Source organism: Anopheles gambiae, chromosome X (genome assembly GCF_943734735.2).
Source record: "Anopheles gambiae chromosome X, idAnoGambNW_F1_1, whole genome shotgun sequence".
In the NCBI taxonomy this organism is placed as follows: Eukaryota; Metazoa; Arthropoda; class Insecta; order Diptera; family Culicidae; genus Anopheles; species Anopheles gambiae.
The window spans coordinates 6,913,186-6,929,116 of NC_064600.1; the positions used below are offsets into that span (position 1 = coordinate 6,913,186).

General features: G+C 50.4%; 3 protein-coding genes across 3 annotated transcripts; 2 read left to right on the forward strand and 1 right to left on the reverse strand.

Annotated features, from left to right (window-relative positions):
* The first annotated feature begins 1,398 nt into the window (after positions 1–1,398).
* LOC1271881 (uncharacterized) lies at positions 1,399–2,986 on the forward strand. The gene is made up of 3 exons (XM_566006.5): positions 1,399–1,764; positions 2,116–2,399; positions 2,476–2,986. The coding sequence occupies exons 1-3, from the start codon at positions 1,641–1,643 to the stop codon at positions 2,689–2,691; spliced, it is 624 nt and encodes a 207-aa protein (XP_566006.5). The 5' UTR covers positions 1,399–1,640; the 3' UTR covers positions 2,692–2,986.
* A 3,798-nt stretch (positions 2,987–6,784) lies between these two features.
* On the forward strand, positions 6,785–10,412 carry LOC1271879 (transferrin). The gene is made up of 2 exons (XM_310734.6): positions 6,785–8,993; positions 9,786–10,412. The coding sequence occupies exons 1-2, from the start codon at positions 7,552–7,554 to the stop codon at positions 10,249–10,251; spliced, it is 1,908 nt and encodes a 635-aa protein (XP_310734.5). The 5' UTR covers positions 6,785–7,551; the 3' UTR covers positions 10,252–10,412.
* Positions 10,413–10,777: 365 nt separating this feature from the next.
* LOC1271878 (E3 ubiquitin-protein ligase SIAH2) lies at positions 10,778–14,160 on the reverse strand. Its single transcript, XM_061640721.1, has 2 exons — positions 12,112–14,160; positions 10,778–12,012 (listed from the first exon to the last, which is right to left on the reverse strand). The coding sequence occupies exons 1-2, from the start codon at positions 13,057–13,059 to the stop codon at positions 11,350–11,352; spliced, it is 1,611 nt and encodes a 536-aa protein (XP_061496705.1). The 5' UTR covers positions 13,060–14,160; the 3' UTR covers positions 10,778–11,349.
* Positions 14,161–15,931: the final 1,771 nt, after the last annotated feature.

A 15,931-nucleotide genomic window follows, 5' to 3' on the forward strand; every position in this document is an offset into this window, starting at 1 on the left:
AACGGCTTTGAAAGCATCGCCTTAGAAGACGAATAGAGATTTAAACCGAAACTTTCACGGCTGTAACGGGTTCTCTTCGAAATCTTTCAAGTTTTTGATTCAATCAGAACAAATAGATTGTCCCCATCTTAGCTTGTGTATATACCGGTTTTGAACCCTCGCTGATGTAACTGCCAAATAAAGCAGTGACAACGCTTTTGGTTCCGAACCGAGAAAGCTTGTGCTCAAATCCTGATATTTTTTTATGACCGTTTTTTTCCTTTTATGGATTATTTATGTTTAAATTTCTTGCTATAATTAGCATAAACAAAAATAATTGAGAATCAAAATTAAAATAACAACTTTTAAAAAACTTAATAATTTCCCTACGTTCAGCTTTAATTATCGGGACAGGTGAAATATGTATCTCATTTCACCTTTTATTAGAGCTATCGCAATGAGCTTGATATTTTAACACCTTTCAACGGGTTTGTATTTAACAATTGAATAATGCAGAACATCTTTAATGAAGTGAAATATCTCAGAGCTTAATGCAAGAGAACATAACACGTAAATCGGGCTATCGAATCTCACACTCATCTGTGCTCATCACTACAACAGTGCAGTGTTGAAACCGCTTGTAAGGTTTTATTTTGGCAGCTACAAATTTTAATTTCAAATCCAAAACGAAATTTTTCACGAAAATATTTCAAAAGCATTTAATTACTACTAAATGCACTGCTAATCGCGTTCAATTAGCCGGCGATTACAAGGCGATTAGAAGGCATTTAAAAAAATACGGGCGTGGAACGCTTTATCGCATGCGATTTTATCGAACGAATCGCAATGATTTCATCATTTGATGCTATCTGTCAAATTCCATATAAAATTTTGACAGGCCGCCCGAAAAAATCGCATGCGAAAAAGCGTTGCCACCCGGCCATAATATGGTGTTCTATTCGAGTTTATTAGTTTCATAGAGTCAAAAATGTTTTCAAACAAGTTCTTCCAGCCGCAATTTGCCAAAAATGGAAGGATTTTGCTCAGATTGGACTGTCGTTGCTTGTTGCTCTAGTTTCTTCATAATGTTACAAGATTTTAAGTGCTTTTTTCGGTGCTTGACAAAATAAATAATTACTTTAGTCGTAATACAACCAAAAAACGATGCTTTCAAAAGGCTTTTAGTAAAAATCCGAATATTTTTAATTGGATGCGGCATCTCATACAAAATGTAAACAAACAAACTGGACTGGGTAGCTGTCAAACCAAGATTTCTTTTACTTACTTCCATACGCCAATACCTCGGGGATGCTTCGACCTGTATCATGTATGGAATTTTGAAACCATGTAGATTTCTAGCTGTAAATTTATTTTTTTTTTTCACTTTGTTGCTTGTTTTGCTTCCATTGCGTTCACATCGCGATTGTCCGCCGGCTGTCGCGCGGTTTTGCTCCTTGGGTGCTCCCGGTCCGTGACAGCTGTCAAAACAAAGGCTCGGGGTTGAAAATTCTAGCGCAGTGAAAAGAAAAGGGAAAAGACCGACGACAAGGGAAGGAAAAGAAACAACAGACACGGCAAACGTCGAACGGCCATCGCACACACACACACACGCGTGCACACGGGTTCTGCTTTTCCGAGTTACGAATAGGTGCCCGCACGCGATGGGGGCCGCATCCAGCAATCCGCGTACGCTGGTCGTGAACAACGACTCACCCGCCGGCCTCATCGACATCTCCGACGACGTGGTGCAGCGGCTCAAGAGTGGCCTCCCGTCCAAGGCGCAAGGTGAGTACGGCATTTGCAATCCTGCTGCAATCGCCCCGTGAGCGAGCGAGAGAGAGAGCACACCTGGCGGATCGATCCCCACACGCAAAAAGTGCATGGCTTTGGGGGCAGACAGGCAGGCAAGCGGGTGGGCGGGCAGCTGTTAGTACCGAACCCGAGCCTCTCCGGTGCGGCCGCCGCAGTGGGGCGTTTCGATGGCCGTGCCGCGCCATCAATCGTTAAATCCCTCCCGCCGGTTATGCAACCGTTAGCAACTGTCGCACTGTCATGCCGCCGGGCTGGAAGGTGGTGGAGTGAGCGATGCGCAGCCCGTCTCAATTTGATTCTTTTTGCACCAATCAACCCCGGCAGGTCGGAACGGGTCGGACTCCCCGCAGCAGCAGCAGCAGCAGCAGCAGGGTGGTGGTGGTGATAGCGGCGCGCCGGCCGGTCGTGGGCCCAGCTCCTACCCGAATCCGCTACCGCCACCGTCCGTGGTGTACCAGGGCGAGCTGCCCCTGACCTCGATGCAGGTGCTGCAGGAGAAGGAGCGGGAGCTGCGCGAGAACGACGTCTACTGGACGCAGCGGCTGAAGGCGCTCGAGGCCAACCTCGCCAAGACGAACCAGGTGCTGGAAAAGGAGTACAGCGATGCGGTAAGAGATGAGGGGCGTTAAACCCGCGCGAGATGGTGGTTTCATATGCTGTTCTCTCCTCGTACTCACGTACTAGGTGGCGGATGTGAAGAAGCGGTTCGCAACGACCGCCGTCCAGCAGCAGCTGCCCCCGTGCCAGGACCTGAAGGCGAAGGTGATCGCGTGCTACCGGCAAAACCCGAACGAGACGCTGCGCTGTGCCGAGGAGGTGCAGCAGTTCACCGACTGCGTCAATCTGCACCGCATCCAGCTGCTGCAGCAGCGTACCGCCGCGGAAACGCCCAAGAAGTAAATGCAATCCTCCTCCCCCTCCCAGCACTGTCCGGCACTGTGCGGAATGGCACAAACAGCATACGGCGAGCAACGTAACAAAAAAAACAACCTTCTTGGCCACCGGCAGGCGGTTGCCACTGGCATCGCTGCTGAAGCTTAAATTCGCGTTTGCCGCGTGCGCTGTGCACCGTGCTGTCCTGCCCAGTTTGACGAGTTGTCTGGCTCTGTACCCCCCTCCCTCCCTGTTTAGCGAGCATACTGATGTCGATCCCTTTATTCGTTTGTAAATATAAACGCTAACTCAAACGACTTTACCGGGTGTGCAAGGCTTCGCTTTTTTACTGCTTCGGGCCCATTTGCGGGGCCACTATCCGTTTCAGGGCAAAACAGTGTAATGTCGCTTGGCAGGCGTTGTATAGGAGGCAACAGCAACTAGGGAAGAGGGGGTAGAAGTAGCAACAAATAGACGTTTGAATTAAGAAAGGGTAGCTAGCTTCAAGCGATTTAACGACTCACGAGATTTCGCTTACCGTTAACTCGAGCAATATCCGAACTTAGTGGCCTTAAAGCGCGGGTAAAAGCGGCTCAACTGTGGTAGCAATAGTTTTTCTAGCCCTTTTGTACATAGGTACCATGAGGCGGTATGGTAAAGTTTGGCTAAATAACATTCTGAAGCTGGTTAGAAGAACATTGTTGGGGTGCCAACGTGAGCGAACCAACTACATTTTATGGATTTTTCTTAAGCAAACAGCAGCATCGCAATCTTCACTTGAGGGGTTTTTGCGAATCCAACTGTTCAAGCTTCTCTAAACTCTCTAAATTATATTAATTTTCTAACCGCTGGTAGCATTAGAAATTCTAAATTAATTTAATTTAATTTTATTTTGCACGACGACCTTTTCTCGTTTTTAAACTCCAGGAAGAGATTGTTGACGCGCTGCTAGACATTTCCTGCTAGAGTTTTCCCTCCCAAAATAAGCCGGTTTAATCACAATCAGAAATTTGCTGTGGTAAATAGTCTTCAGCACGAGTATCGTATTTAAAGAATTCGATAAATGTATTGCCATTAAAGTGGCAGTGGCAGCAATTGGCAGGGGAAACTCGCTACATGACATGAACAAGTAGATCCAGTAAAGCACACAAGAAGCAATCTCACAATTATGACACTTTTGCTTCTGGCAACAGTTTTATATCAGTGACGAAAGAGTTCGTAAGGACCAAAGTCACTTTAAATCTTTTGACAGACAGCTATAGTTTTATATTCAAAATTAAACAAAAATTCTAAATGTTATCCGATCGTGAACTTTGTTTCAAAATGCACTTGGAACACAAATGATATTGCACGTTATGCGAGATTTTACTGGGGGTAAACTCCTAATAAGAATATGTTTGTTATGAGGGGCTCCGCTGTACATTGCAAGTGCCGCTGTAAACAAAATCGTCCAGCGGTTAGTAGTTACTCAAAATTTTAAGATTGAACTAATTTTTGCAGAGACTGTGGTTCAATTTTCATGAGGTATTTGTTTTGTCTTCATGTAATTTTACAAGTGCCGCGAAGCTTTGCAAAGGCTGACCACTTTATTCAAAACGAAACGAAAAAATGTCCTTCTATGCGACAACAGTTTGCAGGAGGTAATTGTTTCACGTATTCCCGTTTCGGTTGTTCCTTTTGCTTACTCCTACCGTTATCGGTTTAGAAGGAAAAATCGCTACCATATGTTCAGATCCATTAGACCTTTCCCGGGATGTGGACTCCATGCCTTCGCATCAATTCATTTTATTGCTTTGCGTGCGGTACTGTATGACGATCCTTGTTGCTCCTAAAACTCAGAATTGAACGATTGTTCTTTGATTTTACTTTCTCGATGCGTGGGTCGTTTCGTGTGTTTCGAAGTTTGATGTTTATTTTTAATTGTTGAATTCATGATCTCATATTTTATTGGTTGACTATTAATTATTTTGCTCTAAGTTTTTATGATCGCTAGCTCTTGAGTTTTGTTGTAATGGAAAAATCTCTTATAGATGTTTGCTCCTATTTCCACGGTTCAGTATATGGATTTTCACATTAATTATGTTTTAATGGCTAGCGCAAGATCAAAAATGTCCGTTAAACTATTTTCTTGTTTAAATTCAAAGTTTCGTGTCCCCAACAGCGACTTTAGGTCCTTTTGTATCCTTTGCCATTTTGAAAAGAACTCTTTGTCCCTTATTTGAGTACCATCAAGCTGTTGTAGAACCATACATCGCTGAGCCTTTCCTCCTAGCCGCTCATCACATTGAATTTAAATGATGGATATATTTTACAACAATACTTAACACCACAAAGCAACCGATCGCAGGAGAGAGTTGGCAAAGCAGCGATAAAAAAAAAACTTGAAATTCTAAGAACTAATCTCAAGCTATCTCTCATTACGCAAAATGCAGTAACAGGGCGGTATCAGTGTAGATCAGCGGTCGGCAAACCTTTGAGCTAAAGGGTCAAATGTATCAGTTAAGGATCGGCAATAGAGTGCGAAAAAGTGGAATCAGTCAACACTACAAAGCGAGAGGAGTATCGCTTATTGATGATTTTTTTTTATTTATTTAGAAGTACCGGTCCAAAAAGGCCGTATTGCTTAAAGCTTATTGATGAACTTATTGAGAAACAACGTTAGTGTTACATATGGGAAAATTAATCTCAGCCTTGACAATATGAATATTCCATCCTTTCATATTACGATGATCAAAGTTGGAAGGGTTTGACGGTATGAAACGCCATACCAAAAGATGTGCAGTAATTTATATACGAACTAACATAGTTAACTAACAGTTAACATAGCTGCGCAATTTACAAGGCATGTTCAATGCCTTGTTTTGGCATGCGATATTTTACTTTCATATAGAGCATAACTCATACTTGTTCCTATTCCTGCCAGGTAATCTGTAAAGTCACAGAGTACCAGGTAGTGATGGATAGAATTGGCAAAAATTCAGAGTCGACTCCGATCATTTCGGAACCGATTCCGGAAGGTAGGTCCGCCCAGCATTATCCGGAGTCGTCAGAAGTCGCCTAGAGTCGGAGTCGTCCGATGTCGGAGTCGTCCAGAGCCGTTGGGAGTCATCCGGAGTCGTTCGGAGTCGTCCGGAGTCGCCCGGAGTCGTCCGGAGTCGCCCAGAGTCGTTCGGAGTCATTCGGAGTCGTCCGGAGTCGCCCGGAGTCGTCCGGAGTCGCCCAGAGTCGGAGTCGTTCGGAGTCGTTCGGAGTCATTCGGAGTCGTTCGGAGTCGTCGGAGTCGTTCGGAGTCGTCCGGAGTCGTCCGGAGTCGTTCGGAGTCGGAGTCGTTCGGAGTCGTTCGGAGTCGTCCGGAGTCGCCCGGAGTTGGAATCATTCGGAGTTGTTCAGAGTCGTTCGGAGTCGTTCGGAGTCGTCCGGAGTCGGAGTCGTTCGGAGTCGTTCGGAGTCGTCGACTTCGGACGACTCCGGTCAACTCCGGATGACTCCGAACGACTCCAACTCCGGGCGGATCTAGTGGTTCCATTTTGCCGGATTAGGAACCGAACTAACAATAGTTGGAGTCGGATCGGAGCCGTGGGTGCGCTCCATACAGCACATCACTAATACGAAGTACACGCGCAAAGTGAAAGGCAAAAAACTCAATTAAATGAAATGCTTGATCACAAGCACATCGCACCAGACGGCTCCAAGTGACTCCGACCGACACTGGATGACTCCGATCGTCTCCGGCCGACTCCAGCCAATTCCGGATGACTCCAGATGACTCCGGACGGCTGCAGACGACCCCGGACGACTCCGACTCCGAACTACTCTGCACGACTCCGAAAGAATTTTTTGGTTTATTCCCAATTCTTAATGTGGCCCGTTTGGCAGAGCTGTGCCAGGTTGTGTACTAATGTAAGGACGCAAGGTTTTATTTACCTTACTTACTACAATGTACCGTCATGCTCTCCTTTAAAATTCAGAATCATACATCTCTCTTTAGCCCATTTAATTTGCCTGCCCCTCTAGATGCCAATCCATAGTTTACTCCTGGTGACCGACTGTCGTTCGCCCATATTATTATGCGTCCCTGGCTTGTTTCTTTTGTTGTAGTGTTGAAAATCCAAATATAAAAAAGGAAAACATGGCTATATTTAATTGAATAATGTGTCATTACCCTGCTCTTCTTTGATCATCATTTCACTCCAAACATTAGACAACGAACTAATTGTAAAAAATAGAGAAGTAGAGCGAGAGAGTTGCTAGAATTTGTATTTCATACATAAGTCCTAAGGTTCCTATCGTTCATAATCAGGCAAATTCGTTGGCGTTCCAGAATTTGCCGGCCGCTGGTGTAGAACGAAAGGGGAAGTCCCATTAAAAGAAAAAGAAACGCATCCAATCAGCATCAAAAAATCCCCTGCAGAAGCAGTGGCACTTAACCAAACTGCATAAACAAAACAAAAAAATGGATGGGGCATTGGATGGAGCACTACGTGACTGGAATAATACTTTACGAGATACCTGAACTGAGAGCATGCAGCGCCTACACTTGATGTAACCGATGAGATACATATACAAAGATCTAGGAGTATCTTGCATGACATACAGCAGATCCTGAATGCTCCAAAACGATCTCCCAACACTTTTGGTGGAAGAATTCCCGAAGAACATCTCGTGCTGAGTGTTTATCGCCAATCAGTTCCGTTTGAGAAACACTGCCGGAGCAGCTCCGGGGAGCATTATCAATGCTCTCTGGCCCCCCTCGCGTACGTGCTCGTGTGCGTGATGCTGCCCCGTATAAAACAGGCCTCCGATCAGTGCCGCTCTAATCAGTGCCTCGCGATCCATTCCTACGGGCAGTAAGCCACCGGTCGCTGTTCCCTCAAGTCAAGTTCAAGGATGTATTCCGGCATCGCGTTGTGCGTAGCGGCACTGGCCGCACTTGCCGCCGCCGGACCGGCCGCCGTTCGGCAGGAACGTTCGGCGCTCTCCTTTCGCTGGTGCGTCCCCCAGGAGCTGGTGGACGATTGTGGGCGGCTGACGGCGGCGGCCGGCGTACCGGTCGGTTGCGTCGGCGGCATCGATCGGCTCGACTGCCTGCGCAAGGTGCAGAACCGGGAGGCGGACTACCTGATGGCCGACCCGGAGGACGTGTACGTGGCGTCGCACTTCGACAACGCCGACTTTGCCGTGTTCGCCGAGCTGCGGACGGCGGAGGAGCCGACCGCCCCGTTCCGGTACGAGGGCATCATGCTGGTGCGCGCCGCGGACAACTTCCGCGCGCTGGCGGACCTGCGCGGCAAGCGCTCCTGCCACACCGGGTTCGGGCGCAACGTGGGCTACAAAATCCCGGTCACTCGGCTGCAGCGGGCGGGCGTGCTGAAGCTGCCGCAGGGCGATGGTACACTGTCGCCGGTCGAGCGGGAGCTTGCCGGGCTGTCCGAGCTGTTCAGTGCGTCCTGTCTGCCGGGCAGCTACTCGTCCGACGGTGGGTTCGATCGGCTGCTGAAGGAGCGGTACGGCAACCTGTGCCAACGCTGTGCCCAGCCGGACCGGTGCGCCAAGGACGACCGGTACGCCGGGTACGAGGGTGCGATCCGCTGCCTGGTCGAGAACGGCGGTGACGTGGCGTTCAGCAAGACGATCAACGTGCGCAAGTACTTCGGGCTGCCGGTGACGAGCGGCGGCGTGCCGGCCGGACCCGCCGTCAACCCGAACGCCCGGCCGGAGGACTTTGTGTATCTGTGCGAGGACGGTACGACGCGCCCGATCGCTGGTGGGGACGGACAGTCGGTGTGCTCGTGGGCCCAGCGCCCGTGGCAGGTGCTGCTCGCGAACGGGGATCTGAGCGGGGTGCGGCTGCAGGAGCTGCAGTCGGTCGGTCAGCAGCTGCACCGCTACTGGACGGCACCGGAGCAGGAGTCGGACCGTGCCACCGCCCAGCGGCTGTGGATCGATCGGAACGCACCGCTGGTCGCGCGCAACGAGACGCTGGCGCCGCGCGACTATCTCGCCCGCGCCAACTACGCGGAGGTGATTGAGCGCGAGGGCCGGTACGGGAACGTGCTGCGGCTGTGCGTCGTGTCCGAGCCGGAGCGGCAGAAGTGCGAGCTGATGCGGCAGGCCGCCTACTCGCGCGACATACGCCCCGCGCTGAGCTGCGTGCTCAAGACGCACGAGGCTTGCGTGGCGGCGGTGCGTGATGGGACCGACGCGGATGTGGTGGTGCTGCGGGCCCCGAATGCCCAGCTCGAGCCGCTGCTGTGGGAAACGTTCGGCGACGTGATGGTGGCGATCGCTGATAAGACCATCAGCCGGGAGCGCCTGCAAACCGGCCCGGTGTAAGTATTGCGCGAGATTACGCGCGATTGTGAGGTTATACCGTTTTCGAGTCTTTGTTCGGAATCAATTCCGGAGGCGATACGAAGGGTGAAATTGATTCCGATTTCGGAGCCGATTCCATCTCGACCTAGCAATCCTCCTAGGAATCGCATTTTGCTCGGAATACGGAGTAAGAATTGACTCCAGAATTGGAATTAACTCCGGAATGAAGCGAATTAGTTCTTGAATTGAAATAAGAAGTTTAGAGGCGATATCAGTCCGGGAATCTCCATGAGAATGCATCGTTTACAAGTAAATTTTCTTTGATGATATCAATATGTAGTGTCATTGTATCCAAACGCCTATTCTTATGGAGATGCCGCAACTGACTCCAATTTCGAAACCGATTCTGATTTCGGAACCAATTCCGATTCCGGAGCTGAGTTCGATTCCGGAGCTGATTTCGATTCCGGAGCCAATTTCGATTCCGGAACCGATTCTAATTCCAGAACCAATGCCGTAGCTTACTCCGAAACCGAATCTGATTCCGAAGCCGATTCCGAAGCCGGAGCCGATTCCGATTCCGAAGCCGGAGTCGATTTCGAATCCGGAGCCGATTCCGAATCCGGAGCAGATCCTGGAATCGATTCCGGGAACTAATTCCGAACCTACTATCCGGAATCGATTCCCGAAAACTTCGGAGCTATCCGGAATCGATTCCCGAAAACTTCGGAGCTATCCGGAATCGATTCCTTCATGAGGCCTGATCGAATATTAAATTACTTGTCGCTTTGCTTCCTTCCATCGCACAGTGAGCTAGATTTGGCAGACGAACGGGCCATGGCCGCGTTCGGACAGCTTGCCACGCGCCTGCCCTCGCTCAAATCGGTCGATGCCAGCGCACCGGAAGCTGCCGGCGCACCGATCCGCATCGTGAACTCGAACGCACTGCCGCAGGGAGAGGCAGCCGACCAGAAGGTGCTGGTGTGCGACGATTTCACCTTCCAGCCACTGGCGAACGTGGCGATGTGCCATCTGAGGTCGAACGACGAGCGTGGCCCGGCCGCCGCCATCTACGTCCGCCGGCAGGTGGACGAGGCGGTCAAGGACAGTGTGGTGCACGCGTTCACCGCCCTGTCGGACACGTTCGGGCACGGGCAGGCCCGGGAGCAGGTGTTCCGCCTGTTCGGACCGTTCCGGCTGCGCAGCGGCGAGCAGCAGCTGGATCTCATCTTTCACCACTACGCGGTGGCCCTGTCGGCGGCCAAAAGATCGTGAGGTAGCAATTCGCACACCGCACAGGTGCACAAAACACAGGAACAAACGAAAAATTCCGCATCATCATGATTGCGTCAAGTGGTGAATGCGACACAAACAGTTAGCAATGTATTTTAATCCAATACGCAGACACGAATACAAATAGTGGCTTTTAATTGCAACACTTGCGAATGCATATTCTTCCCCGAAATTCTAAAATATTATCTTCTATCCTAAGCGTGCAGTTCCACCGCGCAGCCGCGTCCGTACTCTTAATAAGCTTTGAAGTTCCATTATCTGGATTGTTTGTTTTTTATTCATTTGCCCCATTGTTTACAAACTAAGATACCGTATTGTAGCGTGTATAACGACGCCCCTTCTCCCTGCTGTTGAATGTTTGAATTTTTTTTAGAAAAAAATGTTTACTTTTTATTTCGCAAAATTCAAAAACAACAAAATCAAATTTATTTCAATATGATTCAGACCAAGCTCTTAGTTTCGTAAAAGAGGGGTTTTTATACACACTATAAGACGATACATCGCTAAATCGTTTTGTTTTCTTTTTTATTTCTATATGAAATGAGTTATAATACTTTAAATACGGATTTAAACAATGATTCGGGTTTGTTTACTAAATATTTATGCTTCGGCAAAATCGACGAATCGGCATTTCTTTACATTTTTTCAGCCCGAAAATCTGAGTGTGGCGTGTGGTTTTGTATGGAGTTTTGGCATGATTACAGCTACCAAATGTCAAATTTCAAATGAAAAATGCTGTCCAGTAATATTGTGAAATTCCCTGTTGTGCTAACAAACCAGAAAGCTTCAACGAGCATCATGCGCTTGCTAAGCAGCTTTGAAGCTGCCCACCGGCGGGAGAACTCTTTCCAATTAGCGCTTAACCAGCGACGAAGTTCCGATCGGATTTACCATCCTATTTGAAGTGGAAGACAGCGCCTAATGATCTTTCATTCAATATCTGACTTTTTGTGTGTGTTTACACCTAGCTTACATGAAATGAAAGTGTTGCTATATACTTCGCCAGCAGCGCCCAACGCATTCTAACCGTACCACTACCACACTGGAACGCTGCTGTGACATTTTGCACGCGACCTCCCCTCACTTGATGCCCTTCTTGTCCAGAAACTTGGCCGCCTTGTACATGGTGACGTTGTAGAACTTGGACAGACCCGTACCGCCCTTGCTGGGCTTGTGCGCCAGGCTTTCGCTCGAGGCGCCCCGCTCGGCCGCCCCGTTCGCCTTGCGGACTGCACCGTACTGTGCCTGCAGCTTGACCGGTGGCTCGCGCTCGGAAATCCTGACCCGCACCAGCTGCTGGATCGGCTGCAGCTCGACCTCCTGCCGCGGATCGGCATCAGCGCCGCTCGGCGGCTGAGCCAGCACCGGAACGGAGCATGCCACCCGCAGGCTGGCCGTGCGGCTGGGCGAGTTCGGTTCGGAGTGTACGCGCACCGATTTGCCCGCGCCTGCAATCGGCCTCGCTTCCTCCTCCTCCTCCTCGTCCACGTACGGTAGAAATACTTCGTCGTCGTCCGGCGAGCCCGGCGTCTCGCTGTTGTGGGCCGGCTGCTTTCGGCAGATGATGTTCCCTTCCGGCACCGCTTTCAGGTTGACGTTTTCGATGTTCTTGCAGCAGTAGTTGGTGGGCAGGTGTGTGGCGGAGGTGCTGATGCTGCTGCCGCCGCCGCCAGTGTTTAGCTTCATCAAGCTTTGGGTGCGCGAGGCCCCTACCTCGAGCACGCGGACGCGATAATGCAGCACCTGAAATAGGAGGTTGGGGCAACGGTGCGATTGCCATGCATTAAGCGATAAAGATGGAAAGAAGCGATAGCGCATACAGCCTGTGCGTCAGGCCCGTACCTTATCGTCCGCCATGAAGCGCAGCGCATCGGCAAGCGCCAGTTTCGCGCAGTGCCCATCCTTGAGAAAGTCGGGATCGAGCTCTGAGTGGCACGGGAAGCGCTGCACCAGCAGCTGCCAGGTGTTGACCGGCGAGTACAGCTCCAGCTCGAACGCGTACCGCCCACTCACCTGCGACTCCTTGGTGGCGCAGATCACCGTCCACAGCACGGTGCGGCTGTCCTGGTCGTACACCTGGTACAGGTTGAACGCTTCGCCGTACGCGCGCACCACGTGGTACGCGACCACCAGCTGCAGCTCGGGCGCGCGCTGGGCCGCCTCGGCCCCGTACGCCCACTGCAGCTCCACGCACCGGTCCTCGTGCACGTGGTCGGCGTGCTCGGCCAGACAGTGCGCCAGCCAGTCCCGCTCGCACCCGTGCCAGCCGCACCCGCCCCACACCTTGCCCATGAAGCACTCGATCAGCTTGTAGCCGCACCGCTCCTTGTGCCAGCGCAGCAGCTGCAGCGGCAGCCGGACCGAGCAACCCTTGACGGCGTTCCTGCACGGGAACTGCACCTTCGACACGATCGCCTCGAGCGTGTAGTTGCGCAGCTCGGTCACCCGGTCGCCGCAGAGCGGACAGGTGCCCCGCTTGACGCGACACACCGCGCAGATGCTGTGCCCGGTGCCGCACATCGTGATCGGCCCGTCCATCGGCTCCGCACAGCCCGGACACTTCACCTCGCTCACGATGCTGTCGTAGTGCTTGAGCGTGATGCTGAACTGCCCGTCGCCGTACACGTACAGCGAGGACTTGCGGCAGCCGCCGGACCCGGACCCGGACCCGTCCGACCGGATGCTCGGCGACTGGGACTCGTCGAGCGAGCGCAGCCGGACCACCGCCAGCTCCGGTTCGGCCGTATCGCCCGGGCACGATTCTCCCGCCGCACTGGCACTGTCTGCCATCGGAGCAGATCCCTCGGTTGACTCGCTGTAAGCTCTGGTGGAAGGGTTGACGGACGGGACCTGTTTGTACTGATGCACCGATGCTCGAGCGAACCGGACCGTACGACACTGCAGCAACTACTGACGGGTGAGCTGCAGCGAACCGTATCAACGGACCAGTTGCGCCCATCTTTTCGCACCTCTTTTGCGCAGGGACGATTTGGAGAGACACCCTCGCATCGATAGAGGAAAGAAAAAAGAAGAAAAGAAAAACACACATAACCGATCGGTATCGGGGAGGGCCCTTCTGTGGTCCCCGATCTTGGTGGGTTTATCTTATCAATCGTACCGCCATTGCGGCGAACGCTGCGGCTTTACAATCAGTGCCGTACCGCGACCGTTGCTCATCAATTTGAAGTTCACGCCATTCCCGGGCACCAGCACAGGGTACATAAATTTACACCTCTTTGGGCCATCCTGTCGCGCTCCTTCTCGCTCTCTTGGTTCGGTTCTGTTCGGGGTGGATGGTACCGCACTTCCGCATTTTAGCTCACCCACCCACCCCGTCATCCAGAAACGTGTCGACACGATCGATTATCGGGCCTGATTATGGCTGACCAGTTTTTACCCTTTTGGCGTACTGCTCCCGGTGTGTGCGGGTGTGTGTGCACTTACGTGGACAGTGTGTTAAATGGGATTAGGGATTAGCGGTGGCGTCATCACGCCATCGGTACTGCGATACCAACGCCCAGCTGCCCAACGGAATACAGTTACCCACGGACCGGAAGAATGCAGTGCTCAAGGTCCGTGTCCACTTACACACGCCTGCCTACGAAGCTTGCTTTCACTTGATTAACGGTTGAGGGCACCCAGATCCGATAATATCCACCAGCGACAACCCCGTACTCGTGTGCTCCTCGAACGGGTTTTAGGCAAGCTCGCGCCTGTTATCGTTTTAATCGCTGATAACAGAGGCCACTGCGGGCAAGCTCGATAGTGCACTGCATGGGCGCATCGTCTCCTGTAAGCACGGATACCGATAGATTCCCATCCGAAGGCACTCACTCGCCGTGTAGCGCAAAAGAGATTTGAATCGATCGGATTCTAGGTAAAATGGTAAATCACTCTATAATGTAAGTCTCTCTGTATCTCTGGCCATCATCCAGTAATACTCGCAAGTGTTTTTGTATAAAATTGGTGTGTGAATTGGTAGGTACATAGAATGTGTCGATACCAACACACAAAAAATAGCTCTGCAGCTCTAAGTATCGAAGGAAAGTCACAATATACACCCTCACATCCTCTCCAACACGCTTTAAACGGTGTGTGGCGAGCGTCTCTTACAAGACTGTGGCTTGTCTGTGTAGGTGTGTTTCCTCTCTCGTTCGCGCTTGCACAGTCTTCCTCGGTCGATCACGCACTGGCCCATGTGCTTCTCGCTCTGCTGCTGCTGCTGTATGCCGTGCCCCGCGCGTTTCCTAACACATGTGTGTTTATTTTGGTACCACGCAAAGGGCAGGACCGCGTGGGGAATGATGTGGACGACACGTTTTCCTTGACCATTTGCGACCAGCTCGGCTCTTGTTTACATCGCTAACGTGTTACGCTAACAGAGTTTACAGATGGTGCCGTAATTTTTCTAATTGCATCTACGCCTTGCGGTGCAAAAAGGTGCATTTTTCGAAGGACGCCGGGCTGAGTATTGACACCGGCAAGTAAATGTGTTGAACATTTGTAATATAAAAAGTCAGTACATTCTGGGATTTATTTTCGCTTTGAAAATGGAACTCTAGTTTGGTTTGAAGCTCCCTTCAACGCGCCATACTATTATCGATGGGAGTTCAATAAAAAACTATAAACGAAATTCCCATGAAGTATGCCCATCAAGAAATGATTTATTCGTGAAGCAAACTACCATCCAACAGCATGGACGATCACACCATATCGCATTTGTGTTGGTGCGAACGTGTTCTAGAAATGTATCATTTGTTGTTTTTTTATAGCCTTTCCTGTGCTTTGTTTTGGGAAGGGAAACCGGTGGGGGGGGGGGGGGGAATAAAACTAAAGGCTACATTACCGGGAATGTTCCGGAAATTTCCCGATAAACCCGTACGGGAGAGGACGGTTTCCATCGCCTTTGTTTTGGGACGGTTTTAGCTGCGTCGAATTTGACAACGATGGAACACGGGCGCGCGCACACACACACACTAATACACGCGCGCCATTCGCATGATGGTAGTGGTGGTACATATGCCGGGTCGGAGCAAAACAACAAAGCAGCGTACGAGCAGCGCATTGCAAACAATTTCCGTTAGTTTGCTGGAGAGCGAACTGCACCTGGTCGGGTACGGGCGAACTTCAGCAGAGCGTTTTTCATTCGTAGCAAATTTACTAAATGATGATATGGTCATGAGAATTGATCTTAGTATAGGAGTTGTGTCAGTAGATCGAAGAGAGCAATGCCTATGAAATGGCAACGAGTCTGCTGATTTGAAATTGAATGGGTGGAAAGGAAAAAAAACGAAAAACCCTCACCTCGACTGTGATGTTTTTTGTAAAGGTAGCCAATTCGTAAGCTGATGAACTTATCGCCAGAGTGAGAAACGTCAACTGAGAACGGTATCAAACGAAACGTCAGTGGCTGAAAATAAGTAGACCATTTCTCGCTTCCTTCTATACTGTTGGTCAGAATGTAAAGTTTAGTAAACAATCGTACCGCCGTTCTAGTGCTACGCGATGCATATCGTCAATTCAAAACCGATCAACAGTAAAATGAGTGGTTACAACCTTTCAAAACGATGAAACATTCACTGGCTTCCGAATGTCACGACAGATGTCACTCTCAGTTTTATTTTTTTTTTAAATCGTTCATTTCCTTCTCCTTCATTGTATA